At 40.1% G+C, this 26053-nt stretch overlaps 1 protein-coding gene across 1 annotated transcript in view; it reads right to left on the bottom strand.

Annotated features, from left to right (window-relative positions):
- The window catches only part of FBN1 (fibrillin 1), a 252149-nt gene that overhangs the window by 35188 nt on the left and 190908 nt on the right, over positions 1–26053 (bottom strand). Inside the window, exons 36-49 of the mRNA XM_066276475.1 lie at positions 25465–25587; positions 23631–23753; positions 23144–23308; positions 20943–21011; positions 20727–20852; positions 19432–19554; positions 18613–18771; positions 15229–15300; positions 11364–11489; positions 8292–8414; positions 5270–5395; positions 2841–2957; positions 1891–2019; positions 1176–1295 (exon numbers count right to left, since the gene is read on the bottom strand). Coding sequence (XP_066132572.1) covers positions 1176–1295; positions 1891–2019; positions 2841–2957; positions 5270–5395; positions 8292–8414; positions 11364–11489; positions 15229–15300; positions 18613–18771; positions 19432–19554; positions 20727–20852; positions 20943–21011; positions 23144–23308; positions 23631–23753; positions 25465–25587 — 1701 coding nt within the window. The remainder of the gene's footprint in view (positions 1–1175; positions 1296–1890; positions 2020–2840; positions 2958–5269; positions 5396–8291; positions 8415–11363; positions 11490–15228; positions 15301–18612; positions 18772–19431; positions 19555–20726; positions 20853–20942; positions 21012–23143; positions 23309–23630; positions 23754–25464; positions 25588–26053) is intronic.

The raw sequence follows: 26053 nt of genomic DNA, 5'->3' as shown, positions 1-26053 counted from the left end.
TGTGCATTAATCATGGCGTAAACAAAGTTGAACTTTAAAAGTAAAATAACATGTTTAATAATTTGCCTTTAGGCCTAATTTTGATTGCATGTTTTCATTTATAATATTATCACTTGATTGTAATTTAAATTGGATATATAATCAAATTTTTCATTGATGGTATTAAAAGTGGACAAATTTTTTACTCATTACTGGTTAAATGTAGTCCTACGTAAAGGTGGGGGCAGGGGCTAGGTGACTTCTTCTTTTTCTTCTTTTTTTTTTCTTTTTTTAGGTAAAAGGAGGGGTGATAGTGAGGCAGACTCCCACAAGTGCCCCAACTGGAATCCATCTGGCAATTCTGTCTGGGCCAATGCTCCAGTACTGAGCTATTTTCAGCATCTGAGGCCCATGTGCTCCAACGGAGCTATCCTCAGCACCTGGGGCCATACTCAAATCAATTGAGCCACTGGTTGCAGGAGAGGAAGAAGGGGAGGAAGAGGGAGAGAGGTGATGGGGGAAGAAGCAGCTGGTCACTTCTGCTGTGTGCCCTAACTGGGAATTGAATCTGGGACATCCACATGCTGGCTGATACTCTACCACTGAACCAACCAGCCAGGGCCACCAGGCGACTTCTTAATAATCATTTCAACCCTAGTTATTTATGAAGTTCTGGCAATTAATGTCTTTGATGTCATGCAATGACATATGTATTAAGGAAGGCAGAACTATAAAATTTGCTGAGGATTTATTCATAGTAATACATTTCCACCTTTCTATAGGTCAAAACAACATAAACAAATTATATAGCCACATGCATCCAAATTTGAATGTGGTCATTTAAATATTTTAACTGGAATCAGGAAGCTATTTTTAGTTGCAAACTATTGGCACTTAAAAACATGTAATCCGAGATATTTTACAAGCTGCATTAAAGCACACTGGAAAAGTCAGAGTCACACGACCACTGGTATGGACAGAGCAAACAACTTCATCAGGGATTAGCATGAGAATTAGATATCCTTGTCTCACCATCTAAGCATGAGGCCATAAGTCACACCCTCTGTTCTTGGAATTGTTTTGATAAATGATTCCAAAATGAAGACACACATCACACCATCACAAAAGCTTTGACTTTGATAATGCTAGTGCAGTAACCAATACTATTTACTTTCAAATACCGATAGCACACCTACCTTCACACTTGTCATTTTGTAGACTGTAGCCAGGTGGACAAATGCATCTATAGGACCCATCCAAGTTCTGACAGGTGCCTGGTGCACATTTTCTGGGTTCTAGAACACATTCATTGATATCTGCAAAGAAAAGAGAAAAAGAAGGAAGAGGTTTCCTCTGGCATGATTTCCATCAAGCAATTAAAATTCAAAGAAACTGGAATCAAATCAAAGAAATACATAAAACTGATTAAGGTCCACAAAACTGCCATGGAGAAAAATTAACGACTCAATAAAAATAAGCTTTAACAACTTTCGGAAGTATGCACTATAGCAGCCATATTTTATTTGACCTACTACAAACTATTTCCAGAAAAGTGTAGTATGTAAAAAAAGTCAGAACAGACAAAAAAGTGAGAGTAGACAAAACATCATTTAAGAGCTTACTTTAGAGTTACTTTGAAGAAAAAAAAATACAAGGGAATTGCAATTGTTTTATAGAACAATTCAATTGTCTATCTCTTTAGCAGTTAAACTGTTCTCTGTGAGTGCAACAACTTAATTTTAAAGATGAGGGGGAAAAGTGGTGTGTGTGTGTGTGTGTGCATGTGTGTGTGGCAGAATTACTGTAATTCTACTGGGGTTTTTTCCCCTCGAGAATTCCAGAAGGAGGGCTCGTGATTTTGGAGTGGTCTCTGGGGGCTTCTTTGGAGGGTCTTTCTGAGGCAGTACTCACCCACACAGGTCCTCCCATCTGGAGCCACCTCATAGCCCTCATTGCACTGACACAGGAAGGACCCCACTGTATTGATGCACTGGCCATTTCTGCAGAGGTTCCCATTTCCAGTTGCACATTCATCAACATCTGCCAAAAAAATATCCTTTGATATAGTCCAAAGAAAATGTCATAATCCCAGCAATGATCAAAACCTTTAAAGGGAAAAATACTTGTTCTGAATTTCAATGGCCTTTGCTGGCTCAGCCAAACATAAGAAATTCCAATGAAAATCTAGTTTGTAATAACAAGCCTGGCTTTAAGCATTTATCAAAATCTAACAAGATTACATAATTCTATTAATTAGACATTGATCATTTATATTAGAATTTTATATAAGTTTACCTTAATCTTCCTTTAGGTTTAATTTTAAAGGCTAAAACTAAATTACTAATACACAATACAGCTGAGGGTATTATTAAGTATTCCCATAACTGGAATTATATAAAATCAGTCTTAACAACAATACAAATTTTGGTTCATCATCCTCACATAAATAATATAGCATGTTTTATAAGGTTTTAATAGATCAATAATTTGCTTCTTTTAAGAGAGGCTATAGTGAAACATGTAGACAAACAGCTCCACATTATTCAGAAACTATGTAATTTTTGTATTGAGAATGACTTTTGTATGTTTTAACATGATCAATTCAATTATTTTTAAGTCTATTTAATTCACAGCATAGTAGACACAAAAATTATAGCTACTAAGAAGCATTTTAATACAAGTAATGGACACGAACAGTTACTCTATTTGACATTTCACTAGCACATTCTACTTGACAAATCTTTTAACCAATTGTCACGCATAAGATGGCATATATTTAAAAAGATAGCTGGCACACCGGGAATTATAAATAACACAGATAAAACTGTCTTCCTTTGGCGATGACTATTTAGCACACGCACCTATACAGTCATTGTTGTGAGAAAGGATGAAACCATGATTGCAGCGGCAATTAAAGGAACCAATTGTGTTTCGGCAAGTTCCATTCCCACAGGCATCTCTTTCACACTCATTTATGTCTAGTAGGAGCAAAGGACATAGAAAAACATGATTATTAACAGAAGAAGAGGTGGCCTGGTTATCTGGGGTTCAAGGGCATTTAAAGTTCATAAAGTGCCCTCTCTCGGCGGAGACATTTGTGACATAGGTATTGGTTTCAGCAGTGGCAGCTCCTTGTGAGAAGTCAGCAAAAGGCCAGCTTCTAAATCTCAGGATTAATCATGTCCTTGGTTGGCATGGGGAAGGAGGCAAGCTGAGGACATGAGAACTGGACAAGAATTATTTTATTCTATTTACTTCTAGAATTCTCCACCCTTGCCACTTTTCTCAAATATTTTCACTTGCAAATGGAAAATTCTGTGCGCATCTGGGTCTTGACTTGCTGCCACCTTTGGCACACTCCAGTCTTTAAGATTCTCACTCCAGTTTCCCCAAAAGCAGTGAGTCACCTGATATTACCCTGCAATCAGTAACAAACTAAATTAGCTTTCTAACTCACCTGCCATTTCAGACATCCTTTCCTTTTTCCCAGTCTACCCCTAAAACTCACGCCCACTCCCACCCAGAGTGACTTATCTCCCTCTCCTAAACGATCCCAATGTGATGGCTCCTCGTACGCTCATGTATTATTGTTTGTCTTTTCATTGGTCTTTGGCTTTTCTCTTTGACTATTCTGTAAAGCTACGTTGGCATCTTACATGTCTTTGCATTTCACCACAGCAGCTCACATCTTTCCTATATAGAGTAGGTGTGCATTATTTTAAGGAAGAAATAAGAAATTTAAATGAAAGAAAGCTGATACTGCTGGTCTGCAGCAAGAGGAAGGTAAGGACAAAGGGAGGGAGAGGGAGTGAAAGGTAACACCTCAGGTTAGCCAAGTCTAGGTTTCAGAGTTGGGATTTCCTTTCCTTTCAAATTTTGAACATGATGATATATTATCTGTGATCCTAAATCAGGAAGCTATTGTGGATTCCATAGTGACTCCAACGTGTGTGTCTGTAGTTGCAGACTTCATCCATATAAGTCACCCTGCCAGCTAGCAAGAGTTTCTGCCTTGACTCTTTTTTAGCTGAGCTTTGGAAGGTCAGGTTCTTTGCTAGGAGGCTGTAGATAATTCAGATGAAAGACAGAAAGAGCCTGACCAGGTGATGGCACAGTGGATAGAGCAGCCTGGGATGCTGAGGACCCAGTTACGAAACCCCAAGGTCACTGGCTTGAGTGCAGGCTCACCAGCTTGAGTGGAGTCACTGGCTTGAGTGTGGGATCATCAACATGACCCCATGGTCGCTGGCTTGAACAAGGGGTCGCTGGCTCAACTGGAGCCCCCAGGTCAAGGTACATATGAGAAAGCAATCAATGAACAACTAAGATGCCATAACTATGAGTTGATGCTTCTCATCTCTCTCTCTCTCTCTTTCTGTCTGTTCCTGTCTGTTTGTCTATCTGTTTGTAGGTCTGTCTTTCTCTCCCTCACACACACAAAAAGTGACAGAAAGAAATTTGGGCAGGGTCATATTAATACACAGAAGTTAGCTCCCTGTGATGAGCAGGGTTGATTATGCTCCTTTAAGTTAAAACTTATCTGCTCTGAAGAAGACAAAGCTTTATGAGAATGTTCCCTAATGGATGAATCCAATTATAGCCGAAGGCAAGCACCTTCAACATTACTCTATTGATTGTTCTCTTTCCATCTGTGAAACTGGTTCATGTTCATGAAGTCCCAAACAGACTTAATGGATGTTGTTTTAAAGTAGAAAAAGAAAGGAAGAAAGAAAATCATTGATTACATATTTGAAGTTTATTCTAAATCAACATCCTGATTCAGTCCTGGAACCAAGAAAGAGCTTTAAAATCTTGAGCTCTTTTCTTCTAGATAAGTGTTTCTTTAACTTTTTATGTCTTTATGTAATCTGTAAATTTGCCTTTGAGGATCCAGTACAAATTATAGACTCATCTCAAAAATGCTCATACTCAAAAACTCAAAAGCTACACTCTGTTCCAATCAGGAAAACTTACATAATTATAAAAGAATAACATGCTATTAACATTAGTAAAAAGTATTTTTTTAATCTAAATATTTTTCTAATTTTATCCTTTAGTCAAAAGTTTTTCTGAACTGACAGCCAAATGACTATCAAGGAAGAAGTTTACTATGTTCAGATTGGCAAAGATTAAATACCAAAGGATGTTAACACTAGGCCTGTTTATGCTTTCATTTTATTAACAGCAAAAACAACTACTGAAACATTTTGTATTAACTATTATATATTCAGATGTAAATAAATTTTCAATAGGCAATGAAGAAAACATTAAATAATAATCACATACTCACCCAAACACATGGTTTGATCATCATTTGTTTTAAAACCAGTGTGGCAAAGGCAATAAAAGCTTCCGACTGTGTCAATACACTGTCCATGGCTGCATATATTGGGGATTTCTTGGCATTCATTGCGATCTGTAGGTAAAAAACATCTTTAGCATTTTAAGGGGAAGACAAAATCAAATTAAATTACTTACCTCTAAGCATTGCTCTCAGGACTAATCCTAGCTCTTTATAAACTAAGCCAGTAAACCAGATACTGGCATTATATTTCTTTTTGCCTCAAAATTGTTTAAAATTTATTCTCATTTACTGGGCATATTCAGAGTTTGTTAACAATACATGAAAAAAAAAAAAAGAGAACAGAGGCAGTATCCAAAAAAATGTTCTGAAAGATGAGAAAACTTAGAAGTAGAAAGGGGGAGAGTAAGCCAAGGTAGGAGAGAATCTCACTGATTATTTGTCTAAAAGCATCATCACAGACAGTAGAATTAATTGAAATATTTTTCAATTAATTGAAAAATTGAAAAATCACTAGTCAAGATTTGGTGCCTCAAATCATTGATTGACCCTTCACAGCTTCCTTTGAAAATTTACATCAAAGTCAAACAGAAGCCCATTGCTAAGACAGGTTTCCTTGGTGGACAGCCCACACTGTCCCTTATTCAAGTTTCACCTCCTTGTTTCGTCTTATTCCTATAACCTTTTGTTCCATCTTAACCTACTCTTCATATCTACACAGGGCTCCTTTTCGCACTGGACTATCCCAATAATAGTTTTTTCTTTTTATTCATATTCAATCAAAGGAAAGCTCTGTCATTTTGCCTCTGCCCATGTCTAAGCTCTAAACTATATTTACCATCAACTGAATCTTTGTTATTCTCCTGAAATCTGATCATCTGCAGAGCAGAATTTATTGCTTGAATCTATACATGACATAATTACATGCCTACTTATGTGACTAATATAATTTTTTAAGGCTCTCAGGATACATTTAGGGTAAGAATAATTTTGAGAGCACTGATCCATCCTGATTTTCCTATTGTCACAAATAGCAGACTGCCACCCTGGGTGTAGATGCTGTAGAAAACAGTAGGACCCTGTTTTCCGCTGAATAGTCCAAACTTGCTGCTGTATGCCCTGTCTACTGTGAAGACAGCGACTAGAAGTGGGCACCTTCTGCTATACAGAGCTGTCACACCCAGAAGAGACAATGCTCTCTCCATTTCATGTGCTCACGCTGCCATTTTTACAAGTACTTCCTTCCAAACACAGAACCTTTAGAGTTCTGATGAGTCACCACACTATTTAAAAGTCTCATGTGAGGTTGACTATTTCATTAAGAGGGGAAATTGATATAGAGTAGCTATAGCAATGATGGAAAGAAAATATTAATTCTTCTCATTTTTAAACACAGAAAAAGAGCAGTATTTGGCATTATGTCTAAAAAAAATGCCATATATAGGACAGGATTTAAAGACATTTTAAAAGATTTTCAAAGTAAGATGTAAATGAAGACACCAGAAGGAAGTCTTCAACCCTAGAGATTGAATAGTTGCAAAATTCAAGTACATTCCCTTTCTTCTGAGGATTTCAATGAAGGAGGGAAAATGAGGGAAATTACAACACTATGGCTGGTTAATGCGTGATGATTTTTATTTGTTAATGTTCTAGAAGAAAATATGACAGGGCTTAAGCCCAGCAGGCCTGCCTAGACATGCTATATTGATTTATAAATAACTTCTTGCTTGAGTGTAAAATGGTGTGAAATGACATATTCTATATTATCAGCAATTCTTGATTATGATTGGAATTATTTCACCCAGTTTCAAAGAAGTATAAATTAAGAGCAAAATGCAGAGAAGTGGTATCAATGCCAAGTTTCACTGGGGTATTGTGGCTCATATCAGAGACGTCCCCACTGTTCCTGTCTTTTTTTTTTTTAATACATGGATAACAACAGCTCTGTTGACAAAATGCTAAACACTTGCACATGTTCCTTTAAACTCAACAAAACAAGTCTTGAGTCTCAAAGTGAGTTTCTGTTCTGCTATTACACCCTATTCCCTCCAAGGTCTCATAAAACAATGCTAAATACCCTACAGAGAACAGTGCACTTCCTACCACTTAATCACTGGTAGGCAAGGAAATCCAAGGAAAATCTGACCATGTTCCCTTGTGTTGTTTTATTCACAAATGCATAAAATATCCAGGAAACTCCCTGTGAGATGAACTACAAGCAAAATAACACATTCTTCCGGACTTTTTTTTGCTAAACACATAATGATTTGTAATTACTCTAAAACTTACATGAAAATCATTATGAAGTATTATTTTGCTTCTGAGCTGAAACACCACTGTTTTAATTTGATACCACTGGCTACAAGGTACCATCAGATACTTAATAACTTGACCATTGATTTAAGTTGATAACTCATTCATTCTCCTCACTTCGACCACATGCCCAACAAAAGCGAGCAACAAAGAAAATCTAACCTCTGGAAGCCAGTTCATTTTACTGTAGGTGACTTACGTAGCCTTATTAAAGGCTCTCCGTGAGAGACCTTTCATCTTTAAAATGTTTAGGAGGAAGAGTGATGTTACTAGGGTTTTTCTGTGTTCATTGTTTGCAGGTTCATGTCCTGCAGCTCAGGATAGCTTCACTATCTAGATTTGGGGTGTGTGGCTGAGATGGTGACAACCTCGCCGGCTTCAGGGCCATTATATGAAGAAAAAAAAAAGCAGCTGGTTCTAAATACTGGTTAGGGAAATGTGAGTGTGTCTGTGCACAAATGAGTGTATTTGTGGGTGCAGCTGTTTGTGGCAAGGTAGCAGATAGGTAAATAGGAAATCTATGTATGTTCATGATCTACGGATTGTTTTGAAAATGTCCCATCTATAAAGAGGGAACAAAGGTAAGTGTTCAGACATTTCACCAGTTCTCCTTTTTTCTGGCTGAGTTCCTAGAACTCGGCAGTCTGAGTGGAGACGGCCCACTCGGAGGGTGCGTCCAGCCCCCGGGAACTCTCACCATTGCACTGGCCCGTGGATGTGAAGCGGTAGCCGGGCTTGCAGTCGCAGCGGTAGCTGCCTGCCGTGTTGATGCACTCGGCGTTGCGCTGGCACACCGGGCCGTTCTGACACTCGTCGATATCTGCAAGCAGAAGAGAATTTCTTTAGAAGGAAAACAGGACCTGGTATTGAATCTATGAAGACTCTTGCATAAAATAAATCGATATTTTCTTATTTTGAGCAGTCCTGTGAAACAGACAATAGAGGCTTGAAAAGTCATTTTCTAGTTTTTCCAATTTACAAATATTTTTTTGTAAAAGCGAGTCCTTGATTCATGGCCACATCTGGACTCTAATGACACTCGTGTCTTTTATGAAACTCAACTGCTGTGGTCAAGATTTAACATGGGTATAGACAATTTTGCCAGGAAATTTTGTAGTATTTGCTCAAAGCCCCAGGGATTTATGATTCAGTCTGGTTGCTTTCATCCGGAAGGCGGAACGATCTGGAGAGCAGAACATCGCAAACCTTAGTGTACGTACGAATTACTTGGAATCTTGTTGAAAGGCAGGTTCTGACTCAGCATGTCTGGAAACAGCCTGAGAGTCTGCATTTCCCATAAGCCCCCAGGTGAGGCTGGTGCTCCCGGTTCCCCACACAGCACTCTGAGTGCAGGGCTGTAGAGGCTCCTGCTTAAATTACTGCCACATGGCAGTCAAATCAAGGCAACTTAACACGCTGCACATAAAACTGCTGAAAACAACCCAATGCACATTATCAAAGAAAAGAATAAAATGGATATTGTATACTTCAAAGCTTTGGCAATGCTCAGGGGGTTGTTTGGCCACCCACACACACAGGCAGACACACACACAGACACACACACACTTAAATTCATGTAAAAGTAATTATGTAGTTCAAATTATGTAGTAAATATAATTAAAATGCAGTTCAAATTCATGGAATCACAAAAGTTACTGCACAGTCCAGTTTAGACCATGGGGCAAAATACACGTTTCCTGCCCCTGTTCCAATGAAATAGTCTAATTCAGCCTAACTGCAGTAAAGAAACAGCGGGCAACACAGGTGGGAGTCAGCCCTCAGCACCAGCACTGGGATTTTACATAGAAGCTGGCTCAGCCAAAGAAGTTCCCACAAGGGGGCGGCAAATACATCACCTGTGCCTCTTAGGTCTACGCTTTGTGGCGGGAAAGTGGCAGGACTACTGTCAGGGAGTTTCTGTCTAATGTGTGTGGGTGGGAGGGGGGTCCCTTCTCTGTGCAAGAGATGTAAGAGCAGAAGTATGCTTGCTTTGGGTTCCAGTACCCAGCACCAGCTCGCCCACCAAGTCCGCCCTGTTCTTAATTAGGGAGTACAGAAACACTGAGAGTAGCCTGTGTCCTTGGAGAAGCCCGATAGCCTTCCACATGAGCATTTCTGTGATTCGTCAGATGCCTCACATCTGATTACATGCATACGGGGGAAGAGCAGACACACAGTAGCTCTCTCTAAATCACTTCTGGAATTCATTCCAACTTTCAACGTCGTTGAGGCATGTACTAAAATCAACCTGTGTTTCCTGATTCTGAGAGCTGAGAGCGTGCTGGACAGTGGCTGACCCTGGATTAAACACTCACCCTGCAAATGGATATCCTGTGAAACGGAAACCAAAAGTTGGAGGAACACTTCGCAATCTCAGCTAGCCACTGAGCGGCTGCCCTGACAGCCCAGTGGCTTACACTGGCGCAGCTGCAGGTTTCCGATCTCACGTGCGTATCAAGGGGGAGGTTGACCTGGTGGCTGTGGGCGGCCTTGCCTATGGGTTCTGGCCAAGGGCTGCCGCTTCAGCAGACATAAGTACAAAAGGGGCACCTGGATAAAGGAACCATCGAGTGGATCTCTGGATGGAAGCAAAGGGGAGATGGTGGCGGTCTTCCTGAGGCCTGGACAGAAAGTAGAGGACTGTGGCTCTGAGGAAGGCAGGGCAGCCAACCCTCTCACCACACAATCACCCACCGGAGGTCCCCCTCTCTCCAGCAGCATTCCTCCTCCTCCTTAGACACCTGAGCCTTGCTGGCCTCTCAATTCCAGGGTCCGGCTAGGGTCTGAATGACTATCTCCTTAGGAAGGCTCTGAGTGGCTCTGAGCCCATTCTTACTCCCCCACCTGGTAGACCGAGTAAAGGACATGTGTGCCGACTTGGCTACAGTCACCAAAAGCCTGATGAAGGAGAATTTAACAAGTATGTGCTTAGAACTATAACTTTACTCATGGTCTATAATGGTCCTCAATTTAGGAGAAAGATATTTGTTTCACATTAAAATGTTGACATATGTGCTCTAATCCCTGCTCTAAGGGATAATAACACTTTCTAACAAGAGCAAAAACTCAGCTAGAGGCTCCAAGTTTAAATATGAAGTAGAAAATTATTCCAGCTATCCTAGGGAACACGGTATATTTAATAACCAGGAATGTAAAAGGACAGACACTATCTCCCCCAGATGTAGGAACAATATGAAGTGCTGCGAGGAATGTTCAGAATCCCAGGGCATACAAATGGCAAGGGGAGGTCATTTGAAAATGAAAAAAGGACCCTTTGCAGGCATGCCAACATTCTTCATAAATCGAATTTGCTGTTCTTGTCATTTGGAATTCTCTCTCATGCATTTGGAATATTTGCATTAACCTTGTTTTCACTTGGGAGTAGCAAAGGCTCCACTTGGAAGAGAACGCTGCTTTTGAGGTTCAACTCAAGATGACGGCCCACCACTCATGCTCACTTTCAAGCAATGGGAAACAAAAGCGATCTGACACACCCAGGAACTCAAGACTTTTTCATATCAGCTGGGAAATCTAATACATTGTGTATGGGGGGGGGGGCTTTGGGGAATGTACATCCTGCTCTTTCCACTGGGAGTTGGTAAACCTTTTCTTTGCATGATATTTCACGCTGTTCCGCCTGGTGGCCTCACTAAAGCCAGACCTTGATGGATTTCTGAAATTCCAATGTTGTGAGATTGGCCAAGTGTGTGGGTAAGTGGCTCACAAGTTAGTTCATTTCTGGACATGATAGAGTGACAACATCACTTACCTTCACAAACCAACAGCTTGTCATTATAGAAGAAGCCGACCGGACATTCACATCTGAAGCTGCCAACCATGTTGATACACACTCCATTTTCACAGACCCCGGGGATCTCCCGGCATTCATCGATATCTAGAAAAAGAAGAGCCATGCATGAGTGACAGCATCGCCCAAGGACACTGTGCAGGGTCAACGAGGATTGAAAGTCAGCTACCGCTAACTCTTAGGTTCAACAGAAGTCTAAAACCAAAGGAGAGAAAATGAATCCGCACATATGTGCACACATGCATGTGTGTACGTGTGTGCATGTGTGGGGGATGGTGTTGACGGAAGTGGAGGACATCAGTGAATGTTAAATTGAAATAACTAAACCGCTTTTTAGACACTGATATATCTATCTGGATTTAGTGTCTGTCTTTTTTACGTTGTTTCAGAACATATGCTTTGTCCAGGTAGGAGCCAGCTTTGTACCTATGGGACATGGTGCACAGGAATAGAAAAACGTGACTGCTGACAGTCAACAGCCTCTCTACCAAAGTGTGTGGTGATGTTTGTCTAGAACGGAAAAGGAAAACTGGTAAGGACAGAGGAGGAGCCCACGGTCATAGCCAACTCTGACCTTTCCAATTCAACTTCAACGCCCCCTTTCCTTTTTCACAAGGTTTTTGGTCAGGTGTGGCCTCGACTCACTGTGATGATGGGGCTGGCACTGAGGAAGGACTGTTAGAGCAGACTGCGCCTTCCTAAGCCAAGGGGCTGGGCCTTGTTGCCACACCACCGTTACAGGCTCCTAGCATGCTATCTGACAAATGTTAAAAATGTTAAGTGTCATTTAAATTTTTTAAATTAAGAACCAGTATTTAAGGGGGGGGGGCTGGGTGAAAGGGTGGAAGGATCGAGCAAAAAAAAAAAAACACTAAAAAGATAGAACACCCATGGACACGAACGACAGTGTGGTGACTGCGGGAGGCGGGAGCAAGGAGAGTGTGGGCGGATGCACGGTGACGGGTACAGACTGACCTTGGTGTGGGTGCACACACAACGTGGCGCACAGAGATGTGTTGTAGAACTGGGCATCCGAAACCTGTATGATTTTGTTAACTAGTGTCACCCCAATCAATTCAATTTAAAAACCCAGCATTTGGAAGTGGAGTTGGTGAGCATTCATTTAAACAGGACCAAAGTAGGAGGAGAGCAGAGCGAGGGTCCAAGCAGCTGAAGCAGGGCTGGCCAGCTGGTGAGGGAACCTGGTGAGAAGGCCTCACCACCCCACCTGCCTGGTTGCTCCACTCTCTGTCTAACCTGCCCTGAACTCCCATTCATTCAGTGTCCTCTAGGACAGCAGTATTAATAGTGTCTTGCTTACTATATACCTGGTATATTTCTCAGGCAGTGAACCTGACTTACTCACTGAATCATCAATCACCCTATGAAGCAGTCTCTAGATACTACGATTATCCCCACTATGCAGATGATGAAATTGAGGCCAAGTCAGAGGATGGAACTTGCCAGAGACCACAAAGCCAATAAGAAGCAGAGTCAGGATTTGATACCAGTAATCCTCTAACCAGTTATCCTGCCTCTCTTGTGTTTTTTTCACACCACGGTGATACAATCCTCACAAAACCTTTCTCAAAGTGCTGGTTATCCCGCAGGGACCCTCCACCAGCCGCCTGGCAGAGGTTCACAAAACACTGCAGAAGCTGGAAGGGACGTAAAGCTTTAGTCTCTCTGCATCACAAGTCTTTCCAATTCACTGGGTTTCTGTTACTGTTGTTGAGATACTTTCATTTACATATTAGAGTCAGGAGCCTCTGCAAAGGCACTTTGGGTAAGTTGTAAGAAGATGGCCATAGACTTAAGTGGAGACCTGTTGTAAAGGAGAAATCTGAACAGGCCATCAATTTATGTTAGACCCTTTTCTCAGGCGCTTAATTTATCTGAAGGCAAATTGATCTCTTTAATAGAACAACAAGCTTAAAATCTCAAAAGGTATATTGTTATTTTGAATACAGGTAATTGTTTTTAGATTTTTCATACATTTGTCATTCATGTTGTTAAAATGTTATGCAAATAAGTATATAACTGTGACTACTCAGCAGACAAACAAACAAACAAAAAATCGAGATGATATTCTTGTAGTAGGGATTACAACATAAAATATATTCACATGTATTTGTTTTAAATATAAGTGATACATTATCATGTTTAACAATTACAGGCTGGGTCGAATCTCTAGCCATTGTTCACCATAAAATAGCAAAACAATATATTAAAAAATTATATTTTCTTTTCCTGTATGGATTTCATTTGAACTTCAAACTTTAAGAAGTTTATATTTTAAGAGAAGATTAATAAACTTGCTATAGTTTTAACCCCATATGAATGGGCTCTATATGCCAACAATCTTAAAGCCTTTCAGAAGGAGAGTATAAAAGCTTAAATAAAACAAAGTTTCCCAGTCATCTAAATATTTTGTCACAGTGGAATTTGGTACAATAAGTATACTGCTAACTATCACATTTCCAGTTTTCAAGAGCTAGAAGCAGAGCAAGCTGTGAGTCAGGACTGGATTCTGGTCCCAGCTCTGTTATTAATTAGCTTAGGTGACCTCGGCTAAGTCCCTTCCCCTCTCTGGGCCTCTGTCCCCTCAACTGCAAAGCTAGGCGTTTGGACTAGATGTTTGGGACCTTTCCAGCTCTACTGGTGGATGATGCTAATGCTGTTTCAAGTCTGACCGTTGCCAACCTTGAAGGGCAGGGCCTGCTGGGGTACACGCCTGGTCTGACTGTGGAGACCCATTGCTATTAAAGACCACTTATCTTCGGATCAGAGATTATAGGGAGATGAAAAGATCTGTTTTGGGAAGGGGAAAAACAAAGCAGCGAGGGCCAGGTGTTTTATGCCAATGTCATTTAGCAGTTTTTCTTTCCAAACCATGAAGTTTCTTTGGACGTTGACTAGACTGTGGAGCCATATGGATTTGGCACTAAGGGATCCAGGCTGATTGCTGGACCAGACCCTTGTTTTCTTAAACAAGGTCACTGGAAAGGCTGATGTGGATTTCAGTTTACTTATTAGGAATAAGGTGGAACAAAGCAAGTGGTGATGTTTGCTCTCGCACTCAATTGCTCAGACCAAAGAGGGGCATCTAAGGATGCATATAAATCACACGGGGGAAAAACTCTGAGAATGCAATAGTTTTCTACTTTTATGTTATTTGGTTTTAAACCACAAAGGCATCGCCTCCTTTGGCTGACCGCTGTGCAATACTTTTGAATCTTGCACAAACATCTCTAGCACTGTAGTGGTCTCTGCTCTAGTTATGAGATGTGGCCCTCAGATTGGAAAGATAAATTTTTAAAAAAAAAATTCGTATCTGAAATTCCCAAAGCAGATGACCTGAGGAGATTCCATGAAAGGTAAGAATGATCCACAAGAAAGGCTTTATGCAAACAATCTACATATGAGGATTGGTGTGAAAAGTCACATTAAACTCCTGTCTTAGTCAGAAGGATTGAGAATTATAGTCAAATCAAACATCAACTGGCCCTATTCCCAGAATCGCTCCCTTTGTTGATGCCTAGCGTTGGTTTAACTAAGCTTGATTGTAATTTTGTGAAAAGTTTTCCAGTCTCTTAATCATGAGCAACAAAATGCTGCTGCCAATTAGGTGGAGCTACCCGGGGTGTTTGTACAGTTTGTTTCAAACTAAGAATCAGTATTTCAATAAAGTAAAATGACACTGTTTAATGATTTTTTCCTTTGAAGGAAAAAAAAAAAAAGCAAATTGAGAAAATAACAATGTTTACAACCTTTTCTTCACACTAAAGCAAAATCAGAAAGTTCCAACAGTGACATCATAACTCACCAACAGGTAAGCCGGTGTAAATGTCAATGACGAAGCCCGGCCTTTGACTTCCACAGAGTGTAGCGAATTCATCTGCAGTGAATAAACAAAAGTGGGGTGAGAGGCGTGGGAACAGGGGTCAAGGAAAAGCAATGACTGTGCTGAAAGAATTTACTTTGTAAAACATTCTAGAAAGTATCTATATTTTGAAGAATTTAAAATAAAAAATAAATGTGAGAGGTCCTACGAATATTATAATCTTGTCCTTAAGGCATGTATTTGAAGGAAAAGTGACCTTAAGTTGACGTAGTAATGAGGGAGAAGCAGAGGTCTCCACTTCATACGACACTCATTTGTATGAACTTGCCTGCAGGAATTTAGGTTGTTATAAGGATGTTGTTCACCTCTGAACCAAAGGACTGGCAAGAGGGCCTCTTTCCACTCTGCATGAAGAGGAATGCTTACAAAAGCCATTTCTCTGTAGTCTGGGGGAGCTCATAGTAAGTCTATCCAAGTTCTTGATATCAGGTCTATTAATGATTTATTCAGGTCAAACTACCAACTCATCAATACTTGAGTTATCGGAGCTGGATTTCTTTTGGTGCTGTTCTCTTGTTCTCTATCTCTCCCTTCCCTGACCCTCTACCTTTCTCTCTTGTGCCTAAATTCATCAAAGTTGATATAATAAAGAATGAACTAAATGTCACCTATAGTCCTTCTAAGATTCTGTCATTCCCGTTCAAGACTGTAACTATTGCAGCTTCATATAAATTTAAGCTCAAGATGGCCACTGTCTTACTGGTCAAATCTACTGAAACTTAGACAATAGTTTCTGGAAGTAAATGTATCATGTTCTTCTCCTAGTGCTTTTGTTGCTTAATCTGTGACTGCCCACTTCCAACAAGTGTTATGCCAACAGACACTAGTCACCCAGATAAATTTCGGGGACTCCTAAAACACGTGCAGATTGCTTAGCTAATGAAAAGCCATGATTGGAATTGGCTAATATTCAACATGAAGAAGAAATCTTATACTTTATGTTAAGAGTATACAAATCCTCTTAAACTCAGACAGACATTTCTGAAAATAAGTGATAGTCTTATCAGGGGTCTCCAAAGTGGTCTCTAAAGGAACACACAAAGATCCATTAAGGTAAAAAATAAAATACTAGAACTTCTATCTATCTTTACAAAATCAAATTTTATTTATTTATTTATTTATTTTATTATTTTTTTTACAGAGACAGAGTCAGAGAGAGGGATAGATAGGGACAGACAGGAGCGGAGAGAGATGAGAAGCATCAATCATCAGTTTTTTGTTGTGACACCTTAGTTGTTTATTGATTGCTTTCTCATATGTGCCTTGACCATGGGGCTACAGCAGACCGAGTAACCCCTTGCTCAAGCCAGCGACCTTTAAAAAATCTTATTTTTTAAACAAACTATTTTTGTGTATATTTTATAATAGAACAGTTCATAAAGATAAACTTATTTTTAATATAATTAAAAACATATAGAGACATAATATATCAAATATGAGTAACCCACAGGGTTTTTTTTCTGACAGGTATGCATGTTCAAAGACAATCAAGACAAGATTATGGGTCAGAAAATGTTTTTTCTTAAAGGGTTAAAGAATAAATATAGGTTTTTCAGGCTGTACAGTCTCTGTTAAAACTACTCAACTATCTTATGAAAGCAGCCATAGACAACATGTAAATAAATCAGTGTGGCTGTGTTCTAATAAAATTTTATTTATGGAGACCAAATTTAAGTTCATATAATTTTCAGGTCATGTCATATTATTTTTAAAAAAATTTTCCCAACCATTTAAAAATGTAAAATTCATTCTTAGCTTATGGCCCACACACAAATAAATGGTGGTCCTGATTTCATCCGTGAGCTGTAGTTTATCAATCCTGGTCTAGTGATATCTTGCAGAGTAAGGTAATTCATAATTCTAAGTGATAGTTATTACATTATTTCTGGAGTAAATAATGGATGAAATGGTATCTTTTACTAAAAACAGTATCTGTGTTATGTGTTGTCAGGTAGAACCAGACAATAGATTTACTATATTACAGATCACTGCAGGAAATGGAGTAGGTACTGTAGAACAGTGGTCCCCAACCTTTTTTGGGCCACGGACCGGTTTAATGTCAGAAAATATTTTCATGGACCAGCCTTTAGGGTGAGATGGATAAATGTATCATGTGACCAAGACAAGTGTCAAGAGTGAGTCTTAGATGGATGTAACAGAGGGAATCTGGTCATTTTATAAAAATAAAACATCATTGAGACTTAAATATAAATAAAACGGAAATAATGTAAGTTATTTATTCTTTCTCTGCAGACCGGTACCAAATGGCCCACGGACTGGTACTGGTCCGCGGCCTGGGGGTTGGGGACCACTGCTATAGAATACTCTAACCATGCATATCAGTTCATTCTATTTAAATCATCACATTAGTAAATGATGTTATCATGACATATATGGTATATATTAGCATTTAAGAACAGTACACTCAAGTTTCACTTTATTTCTTGCAAGAATATAAATTATACTTGTTTATACTTGTTATAAATTATACTTGTTTTTTATATCTTGTTTAAAAAACAAATAATATTATATAGATTTTTCTCTTTCAGGACAGAAAAAGAAATTTCTCTCAGGTCTCAATATCAGGAAGATTTATACTTCCCTTTAGTGTTGAGTTTGCTTTATGGTCATTGAGACTCTTAGACTTGATCATATCTCCATTTTTCATGAGTTGCTAAAGAGTCTGAAGCCAAAGTTACTACTCATCTCTGGCAAGTGTGTAGGAATTCCTGGGTTGGATTCTGTGTATTAGCTTCGCTCCTTGCTCCAAGTTTCTTGCCCTTGATTGACATTTGCCTTATGCCTTCGTATTTTACATTTGAATCTTTGTGGACTGCCTTCAATTCTTTTTGGAACAGGACTAGTTATAAGTACGTTAAAATAATAAGAATATGCTTTATTTCTCATATTGCTTTGCATAATATTTCCAGTCTCTTGGTTACATGGCAAATTCCATGACAATGATAACAATACTTATACTTTTGTGATATGCTAAGCCTGTAAGTTGGGTGAATGAACTAACATAGAAATTAGAAAGCATATTCTGTAACTTAATTTTCAGCTGGAAGGACCAGGATCAACTGTGAATTTAAGTACTTGCTTTTGTGAACTCACTTTTTTCTTTCTTCCTTTCTTTCTTTTTTATTTAGACAATTAATTTTAATGGAGTGACATTGGTTAACTAGAGTATAGAGATTTAAAGGAAACACGAAGATAAACAATGCACCCTTTTCTTCCCTGGTGGAGACTCATTTCCCCAATAATTTATCGACCTGTGCTTTTGGTAATGGTGAAACTAAAACTCACCTGTGCTCGGGATGGGACACTGTTCACAGGGCTTATTCCAGGCTCGGCCAATATTGTAGGAACAACAGCACATCTTCTTGGTCATATTGAACAACAGTTCTCCATCACAGGTCTGGTTGTCAGCATAATAGTTCCTGTAGCACAGACTTCTTCTCATATCTAGAAGAAAGGAAGAAGGAAGGGACTGGTGATGCCATGGGGGGATTTCACAACAGATTTCTAAGGGGATACTCAAGGAGTGAGTTTCTCTTGTATCGTGTAACTTGGCTTCAGTAAGGGCAAAGCCTGCTCTTATACAACCTTCTATCTACCTATGCTACTATAAGCGGGAAAAAAGCCTTTGAGAAATGTATTCCCTTGTATTCTGTGCCACAGAACTAAGTCATCATGTAGTTGCAACATTAATAAACTTTACATGACTTTCCACCTCGTCTCCTAGTTACAATTCTGCACTGCTATTTGGCAGTAATTTTCTCATTTCCGACTCATGATGTTTTAATACTGTAGGTCAGTGCTGTAAGTATAATTGTATAAAGATACACCCAAAGTCAAACAAAAGAAGTACTATTAAACCCTTGTTTGGGATTTTCCAACATGACTTTTTAAAGAAAACTCCGAACCACCCACATGAGGTGGTGAAAAAAAGGCCAAACTTATGTTTTACAGGGGAGGAGAGTCTCACAAGGGCAGTGAAAGGAAAGGATGGCAGCACTTGATCTGGTAAGAACCTAACGCTAAGGACTAATTGTTGGACTTGTAAGCTCTTTAACCCTTTGCAGATGAGGCAACCATGCATTATGAAGAAAATCTTAGACTTACCCATGCAATTATTCCCACCGTTCACTTGCATGTAGTCTGGAGGGCAAATACAGGTGTAGTTGCCAACGGTGTTGTAACATGTCCCTGGGCCACAGATTCCGGGAGTTTCACATTCATTCACATCTACAATCCAAAGAGAAAGTGGTGTGGGAATATGGAAACTTCACTCTTTGGAATGGCCTGACACTCAAGTGTCAGTATAAATGTTGACAATGAAGTAGAAGATCCACAGAGCACTTTAAAATCCAGGTAAGAGAAAAGGATGCTTAGTTCATTAATGTCTACCTGTGCTAATGTGTGTGTGCATTTTCAGAAAAGAAGGTCATAGAAAAGGAAGTTTTGCTTTCAGGTATGAGTTCATAACATCCTGAAAGGCATGCAAGGATGAAAATGTGGGGGAAATATCATTTTCCAGTATCCTTCAGAAAGACAACTATGTATACAGAACTTCATAGAGTCTCAGAATGATATGATGTATCCTGAAGCCATCAACAGCTGGGTTCACGAATCTATATTGGTAAGGGAGCCGGGAAATAGGTATTTCATACCACCTTCTCTATTTTCAGACATAGGGGTTGGTTTTAATTTTTGTTAACTCCATGGTCTCACAGCTGTGTTGTACAGACTGCGATGCCCATACTACTCAATAAGGCTGTCACTGAGTCACATGATAAGCCTTTGGAGAACCAGAGGACTATTTTCCTCCAGGATGCAAGGCAGTCTCTTCCCTAAACAGTCATGTGACTCCTGTGTGTAAATGGAAACCATCTCTCTCTCTCAGGCTGGTGTATAGTCCAAGTCCCCTGAAAGCTCAAAGTGGTCAATATTCTGCATTTCTCCAGTAGTAACATAGGATCAACATAAGTCATCAATGACATCGTGAAACCAAAGGGACTATCTTTAAATGCATCAGTACCAATGGTAAGTAGTGAGGGACTAGAAGAGAAAGAGCCCAGAACTGCCCAGAATATACACAGAAGTCACTGAAATGAGGTCTGTGCTACTCTAATAAAAATGGCTTTTCTGAAGGGCATGGAATACTCTCTGTAGGCATAAGTGGGACTGTGACCCAAGATAATAAAAGTATAATTTTCTCAGGAAATGAGAGTGATTTAAAGTGTATTGGCATTATGACAATAACATTACGTCAGTAATATTACTGCAAGCTGTCACACGTCATATTTACTTGATTACGTTCATATTTAGACCATTGTGTTATATTGTTAAATTTCAGTTCTGGCTTTTGAGCTCTCAATATTGGAAAGAACTTAATCATCCTATAAAGGGCCGCTTACCGTCACACACTCGGGTTTCCTCATTCAGATAGTAACCCGCTGGACAGCGACACTGGAAACTACCAAAGGTGTTGATACATTTCCCGCCCTGGCACAGCCCTGGAAGCTCCTGGCACTCGTCAATATCTATAAAAACAACGGTATCCCTTCAGTATTGTTAATAAACCCAAGGAAGATCAAAATATGTGCTCCTTATGATAAAGGAAACTGAATTACCTTCCAATATAACAGTGATAGGGTTGGGTCGAAAACCTTCTCCTCCAGGACAAAGAATTTTGTACTCAGCTATGGAAAAAAAAAATCAAATTGAGTTCTTTTGAATATAGAATATCTAGAAATGGTATATTCAAGAGAAATACTGACATATCCAACTGAAAATTTTCATTCTCAGGAATCTATCAGTTACCCCCAACCATCTAAAGAAAGTTAAAATCTTTGAGTATACTTGTTGTTTTCAAAGGGCTCTTACTATGCTGCTAACTGTGAGGCCCCTGTCCTCTGTCTCTGAACCCTCTACATACTCCCCTGGCCTTCTGTTCTTGTGAACTATTGTATTTCCTTATCTCCATCATGATTTCTTTTTAAAGATTTTCTTTCCCCTTTTATTTTCTAACAGACTCCTCCATTTTTGTTTTGTTCAGCCTTCCTTCCTAGAAATTACAGCTTCCCTTAATAATATTAATCAGCCCGTTTCCAAAACCTTTCCCAAAAAAAGAGCCTCAGGAAAAGCTATTCTTTTTTGGTTCCCATCCCACTTCTCTCCTTAATGACCAGACATCTTCCTTGCTTGTCTGTTTAACAATAATAATACTGATGCCCCTGGTTTCCAAAACCGAGTTTTTACTGTGTCTTTTGATTCCTCCCATTAATTGTCATGCAAGCATTTCACTCAAAAACATTTATTTCAGTGCTGTGCACCAGCAGTGTGGTACATACAGGAACACGGGAGTAAGAATGACCCTGATCTGCCGTGTCATCCTGGTGCATACCTAGAAGAATCAGTTCTTTCATAGCCATCATGGTCTTCCCAAATCTGATAATCCCTCTCTTGAATTTCTGAAATTCTATGTATATATACATAAATTTATATATATGTATATTCCAGTTTTAGCTCTGATCCAGTCCAGGGTAGGGTGAAACTATTTGCTAATCATTATTAATCAGTAGAGCTGACTCCCCTATTTAAACCTCTTAGACCTCTTAGTTTGCTTCTTTCGGTATCAATGAAATGATCTACCCTCTTCTTTTACTTTTCCTCTCCTCCTCTCCTTCTGCCATCCTCTACTTCTTTCTAGTCTCTACTTTCACACCACACCCTTCCTTGGGAGCCCAATTAAAAACTGCAGTCATCAGCACCCTCTGCCAACAGGGCCCGGCATCCTTTTCTAAAGAGTAGAGAGAAGGAGATGCCTGCTGAGAGAATTCATTCATTTACTCCAGTCATTTCATTTAATCCTCTGAGGCATTTTATGAATGAGGAAACTCGGGCTGGCTAAGTAACTTGCCCAAAGTTACAGGACTGGCATGTGATGGGGTGCTAATTGGAACCAGGTATGCTGGTCCTCCCACTCAGGGCACTGTGTCTGCCCTTCTCTCCCTTATTGGGGCCTACACTGACTTACTCCTTGTATGTCTAGGTCTTGTTGTACCAGACTGTATACTCCTGGAGGGCAGGACCTAGTATATAATTCATCTTTGTGTACCCAGAGTACACACTCTAGGGGCTAAACAAATATTTTAGAAAAAGTGAATAAATGATCCTTTGGCAAGGAAAGAATCAATGCCTGCCCCCCAGGCGCCACATAAGTAGCAACCATTGATCTTTGCCAAAGAAGCCGCATCTGACTCTGAATCCAATGGGGCACCCACTCAGAAAATTGAGAAGCTTTTTTTTTTTTTTTTTTTTTTTAGAAGATATTATTTCTGTCTTTAAAATTGAATTCTGGAGCTTTCTCTAAAGTCATCACTTAAGACTGGAATCATCTTCCATCTCATATTTGTTTAACTAATTGCTTCTCTTTTACTCAGGGACACTCAAGTCTGTCCTAGAGCTTCTGAATTTAGCTAATAGATGACAAAGGAGAGGTCAATCAATGTGGCCCCTGGAAGGTAACCAACATAAGTGACTTAACCTGGAAGGTGTTTTCTTTAATATAATGTGATCTGCGTTTCACTCGGAAGTGAGAGGTTACCTGCTCCACCTGACCTTTTAGTGCAAGCCAACTGGTGACACTTTCTGACTACCAGAAAGTGAGTGGGGTCCCTCAACAAAGCCAAGCGGACTGATCTCCCTTCCCTGATGGAAGAGCAGAAAAGAGAGGCAGCTCCCTCCCTCCATGGCTTCTACTATGAGGTTCCAGCAAGGAGGTTTGGCCTGTGCTGAAATAACGATAATAAATAAGAGGATGTCTGCTTACACGTGTTCACGGAGGGGCAGAGCTCACACGGAGTACCCCAGGCTTTGCCCAGAGAGCAGCAGCAGGAAGCCTTAGAAACGCCAACTCCAATTTCATTGTAACAGGCTGTGTCTCCATTGTCTCCTCGAGGTCGAATGTCCAAATAGCAATTTCCAGAGCGGGTATCTATTTCCCACATGCAAACAAACAAACAAAAAAGTATCAGGCAGAGTCTTTCTAGACGGGGGTTGAAAATTTAAACCCATTTCAGAAACTGTTTCAGAAACTATTTAAAAACCAAAATTCACTTTTACTGAGAAACGATCAAGTGCCCAAACACATAAACTGGGAATTTACCCGCAGAAAGGGAACCTGAAAGTATAAATGGGATTTAGGAAATGCTTACATTTTCATACTCTTACTTGTTTTCAAATTTCAAAGTGGAATGCTCAATGTCATTTTCAGAATAACAAACAGTATGCTTCTCTGAAAAATTTTTGGATCTTACCAACACATCCGACTCGGGTTGGATTCAGCTCAAAATCAGGCGGACAGTCACAGGTATAGCTGCCGGGAGTGTTGACACAGTTGCCGCTGATACACGTGGTTGGATCCAGACATTCATTCACATCTGAAACCAAAGCAGAGGCCGAGCTGTCACTTGAGCCAAAGTGGGGAAGACAGCAACATAAAACAGTAGCACCAAAGTCTAGGGCTCCCAACGAGCCTTTTTAAGAGTTACCGGTTATAATTACACCTAGAAATACAGTCTTCCACTTCTGAAATAAAACCCCTCAGGAAGGAACTATGTCATAGTCCTTGGTCTTTTTCCCCTGGAACACATTTAGCATTCAAATTTGTCATCAGGAGAAAATACGACTTTGGAACTAGGAAAAATATTCCAGTCAAGGTAACTGAAAGCAAAACACTCCTGTGACCTCGGTCAGGCAAAAATTCAGACATAAGTTTTAAGAAAATATATTTAATATGTGTGGCTTGTTATTTCATTAAATTAGAGCAAGATGTCCCAGGGAACCCTCCGGAGCGGGCGCCCTCTGCAGCTTCCCCCACTGGGCGTGCTCGCCTCGGTGCAGCCAAGTGTGAGCGCGGACACATGCGTGGGGCTTGGCGTGTTTCCTCAAGCCTGCTGAGAGTCTCTCTCCCATCACGGAGGCCGGGGTGAGTGTTTCCCTTTCAGTTTCTAGTCTAAAAATATGTACAGAATCCCACATATTTAGGACATGGGCTCTGGCAAATTTCGACTCTGTGTAATCCTTTAGTTTGTGTTGAACACTCACACGGTCCTCAAGAACAGGTCAACTGATTGAGACGAGGACAGACTGAAGAGTGAAGATGAACCCTTTCCCCTTGGGCCCTCTCCTTGGATCTGAAACCTGTAGGTTCCATGACAGAAAATCATTTTCTTCAATCTCATGTGAACATGGAGGGACAGGGGAGACCCACAGAAATGAGGTCAGACAGACTCATGCTGATGGTGATTTGGGGCACTGAGGTGAGGGTCTGGTATGCTAGAGGCCCAGCTTGGCATCATAAAAGGCTTTTTTAAAAAAAAACCAAGGGCCTAAAAAAAACAACCAAGAGCAATTTGGGCGACGTGCCAAGGTTGCATAGGCAACTTTTGGTCATAATCTGGAAAGCCACCAAGTCATGGCTAGTTTAGGTTGCAGGAAAAATCACTTTCTTCCTGACATCCTGAGCCCATAGAGAATGGAACTGGTTTCCTCAGTATCCTTGAATGGAAGGTGGACTAGGATGGAGAAGTGCAAATGGTTTTCAAAGTCTTCACTCAGTGCCCAAGGGAACAGAGGAACAGTTTACGGGGGTGCCTACAGCTTTTCTAATGTTCTTTGTCTGTTCTCGGAGAGTCCCTTGCTTTCCAGGAAGATAACTGACACACTTGGTGGCCGAGTTCAGTGTGCCACATTCTCTGCTGGCCCCTGGCAGAAGTGAGTATTGCTATGGAGAAGTATAAGGCGAAAAGCCATGATCTGGTGGCCTTCAAAAGGAAACTCAGTAAAAAGTACCCAAGGAGGAAAGGAATGGCTGGGAAGCCTTATAGCTGGAGCACCCCTGGAACATTCCTCTGTAGCCACAGATTGATCATAAGGTTACCAACTCTGCTCCTTCAACTGTCTTCAACGCTTTCCTCTGCATCCTCAAATCTAATCAGTTCCGAGTCTCAGAAAATGTATTCCATGTTACCTAATGCTTCATTCCAGCTTTTTGTTTGTGGCTCTGTGAATATCCTTGTGGAATCCCAGCAGGTCCCCAGCAGCCCTGGGACCCCTGGGAGCAAATTTCAATGCAAATGGACATCTTACCTGTGCAGTTCCCACCACTTCTGTCCAGTTCATAGCCTCTCTCACACTCACAACGGAACAGGCCAGGAAGGTTGTGGCAAGTTCCAAAAACACAGATGTTCGGAAGGGAGCACTCATCAATATCTTGGAAAGGAGTAAAAAAAAAAGAGGAGAAATTAATCTTTTGCTAAAGAAATTGCCTAATGTGATTAAATAACTAATGTTATTAGGAAAATGATGACTATCAGACATCACTCTAGGCACTTCTCCTGTAGACTTATAGATGATTTGCTATGCATAGGGATGTCTCTTAGGTGAGAACTTCTCAGCCCCCATTTACAGGTCAAGTAACAGGCTAAGCATTTTACATATATCATGTATGGTGTTTCACACAGGTCCACATCACTTTTAAAAAGTAAGAGCCCAAAAGGCCACCGTGGCCTAATTTTTTTCTTATTATACATTTACTGTTTTTGTTGTGGGTTAAAATTTTAAGAATCACAAAGGCTTTGGGGTATCTGTAATACTCAGTTTTATAATCCTCTATATCCCTAGTACTATGGTGAGCCTTTGCTATTGTTGATGGAGATCTAAAAACTGCAGATGCTTC

The sequence above is a fragment of the Saccopteryx bilineata genome, chromosome 4 (assembly GCF_036850765.1).
Source record: "Saccopteryx bilineata isolate mSacBil1 chromosome 4, mSacBil1_pri_phased_curated, whole genome shotgun sequence".
NCBI classification, from domain to species: Eukaryota; Metazoa; Chordata; class Mammalia; order Chiroptera; family Emballonuridae; genus Saccopteryx; species Saccopteryx bilineata.
This window is presented reverse-complemented; position numbering and strand designations above follow the sequence as displayed.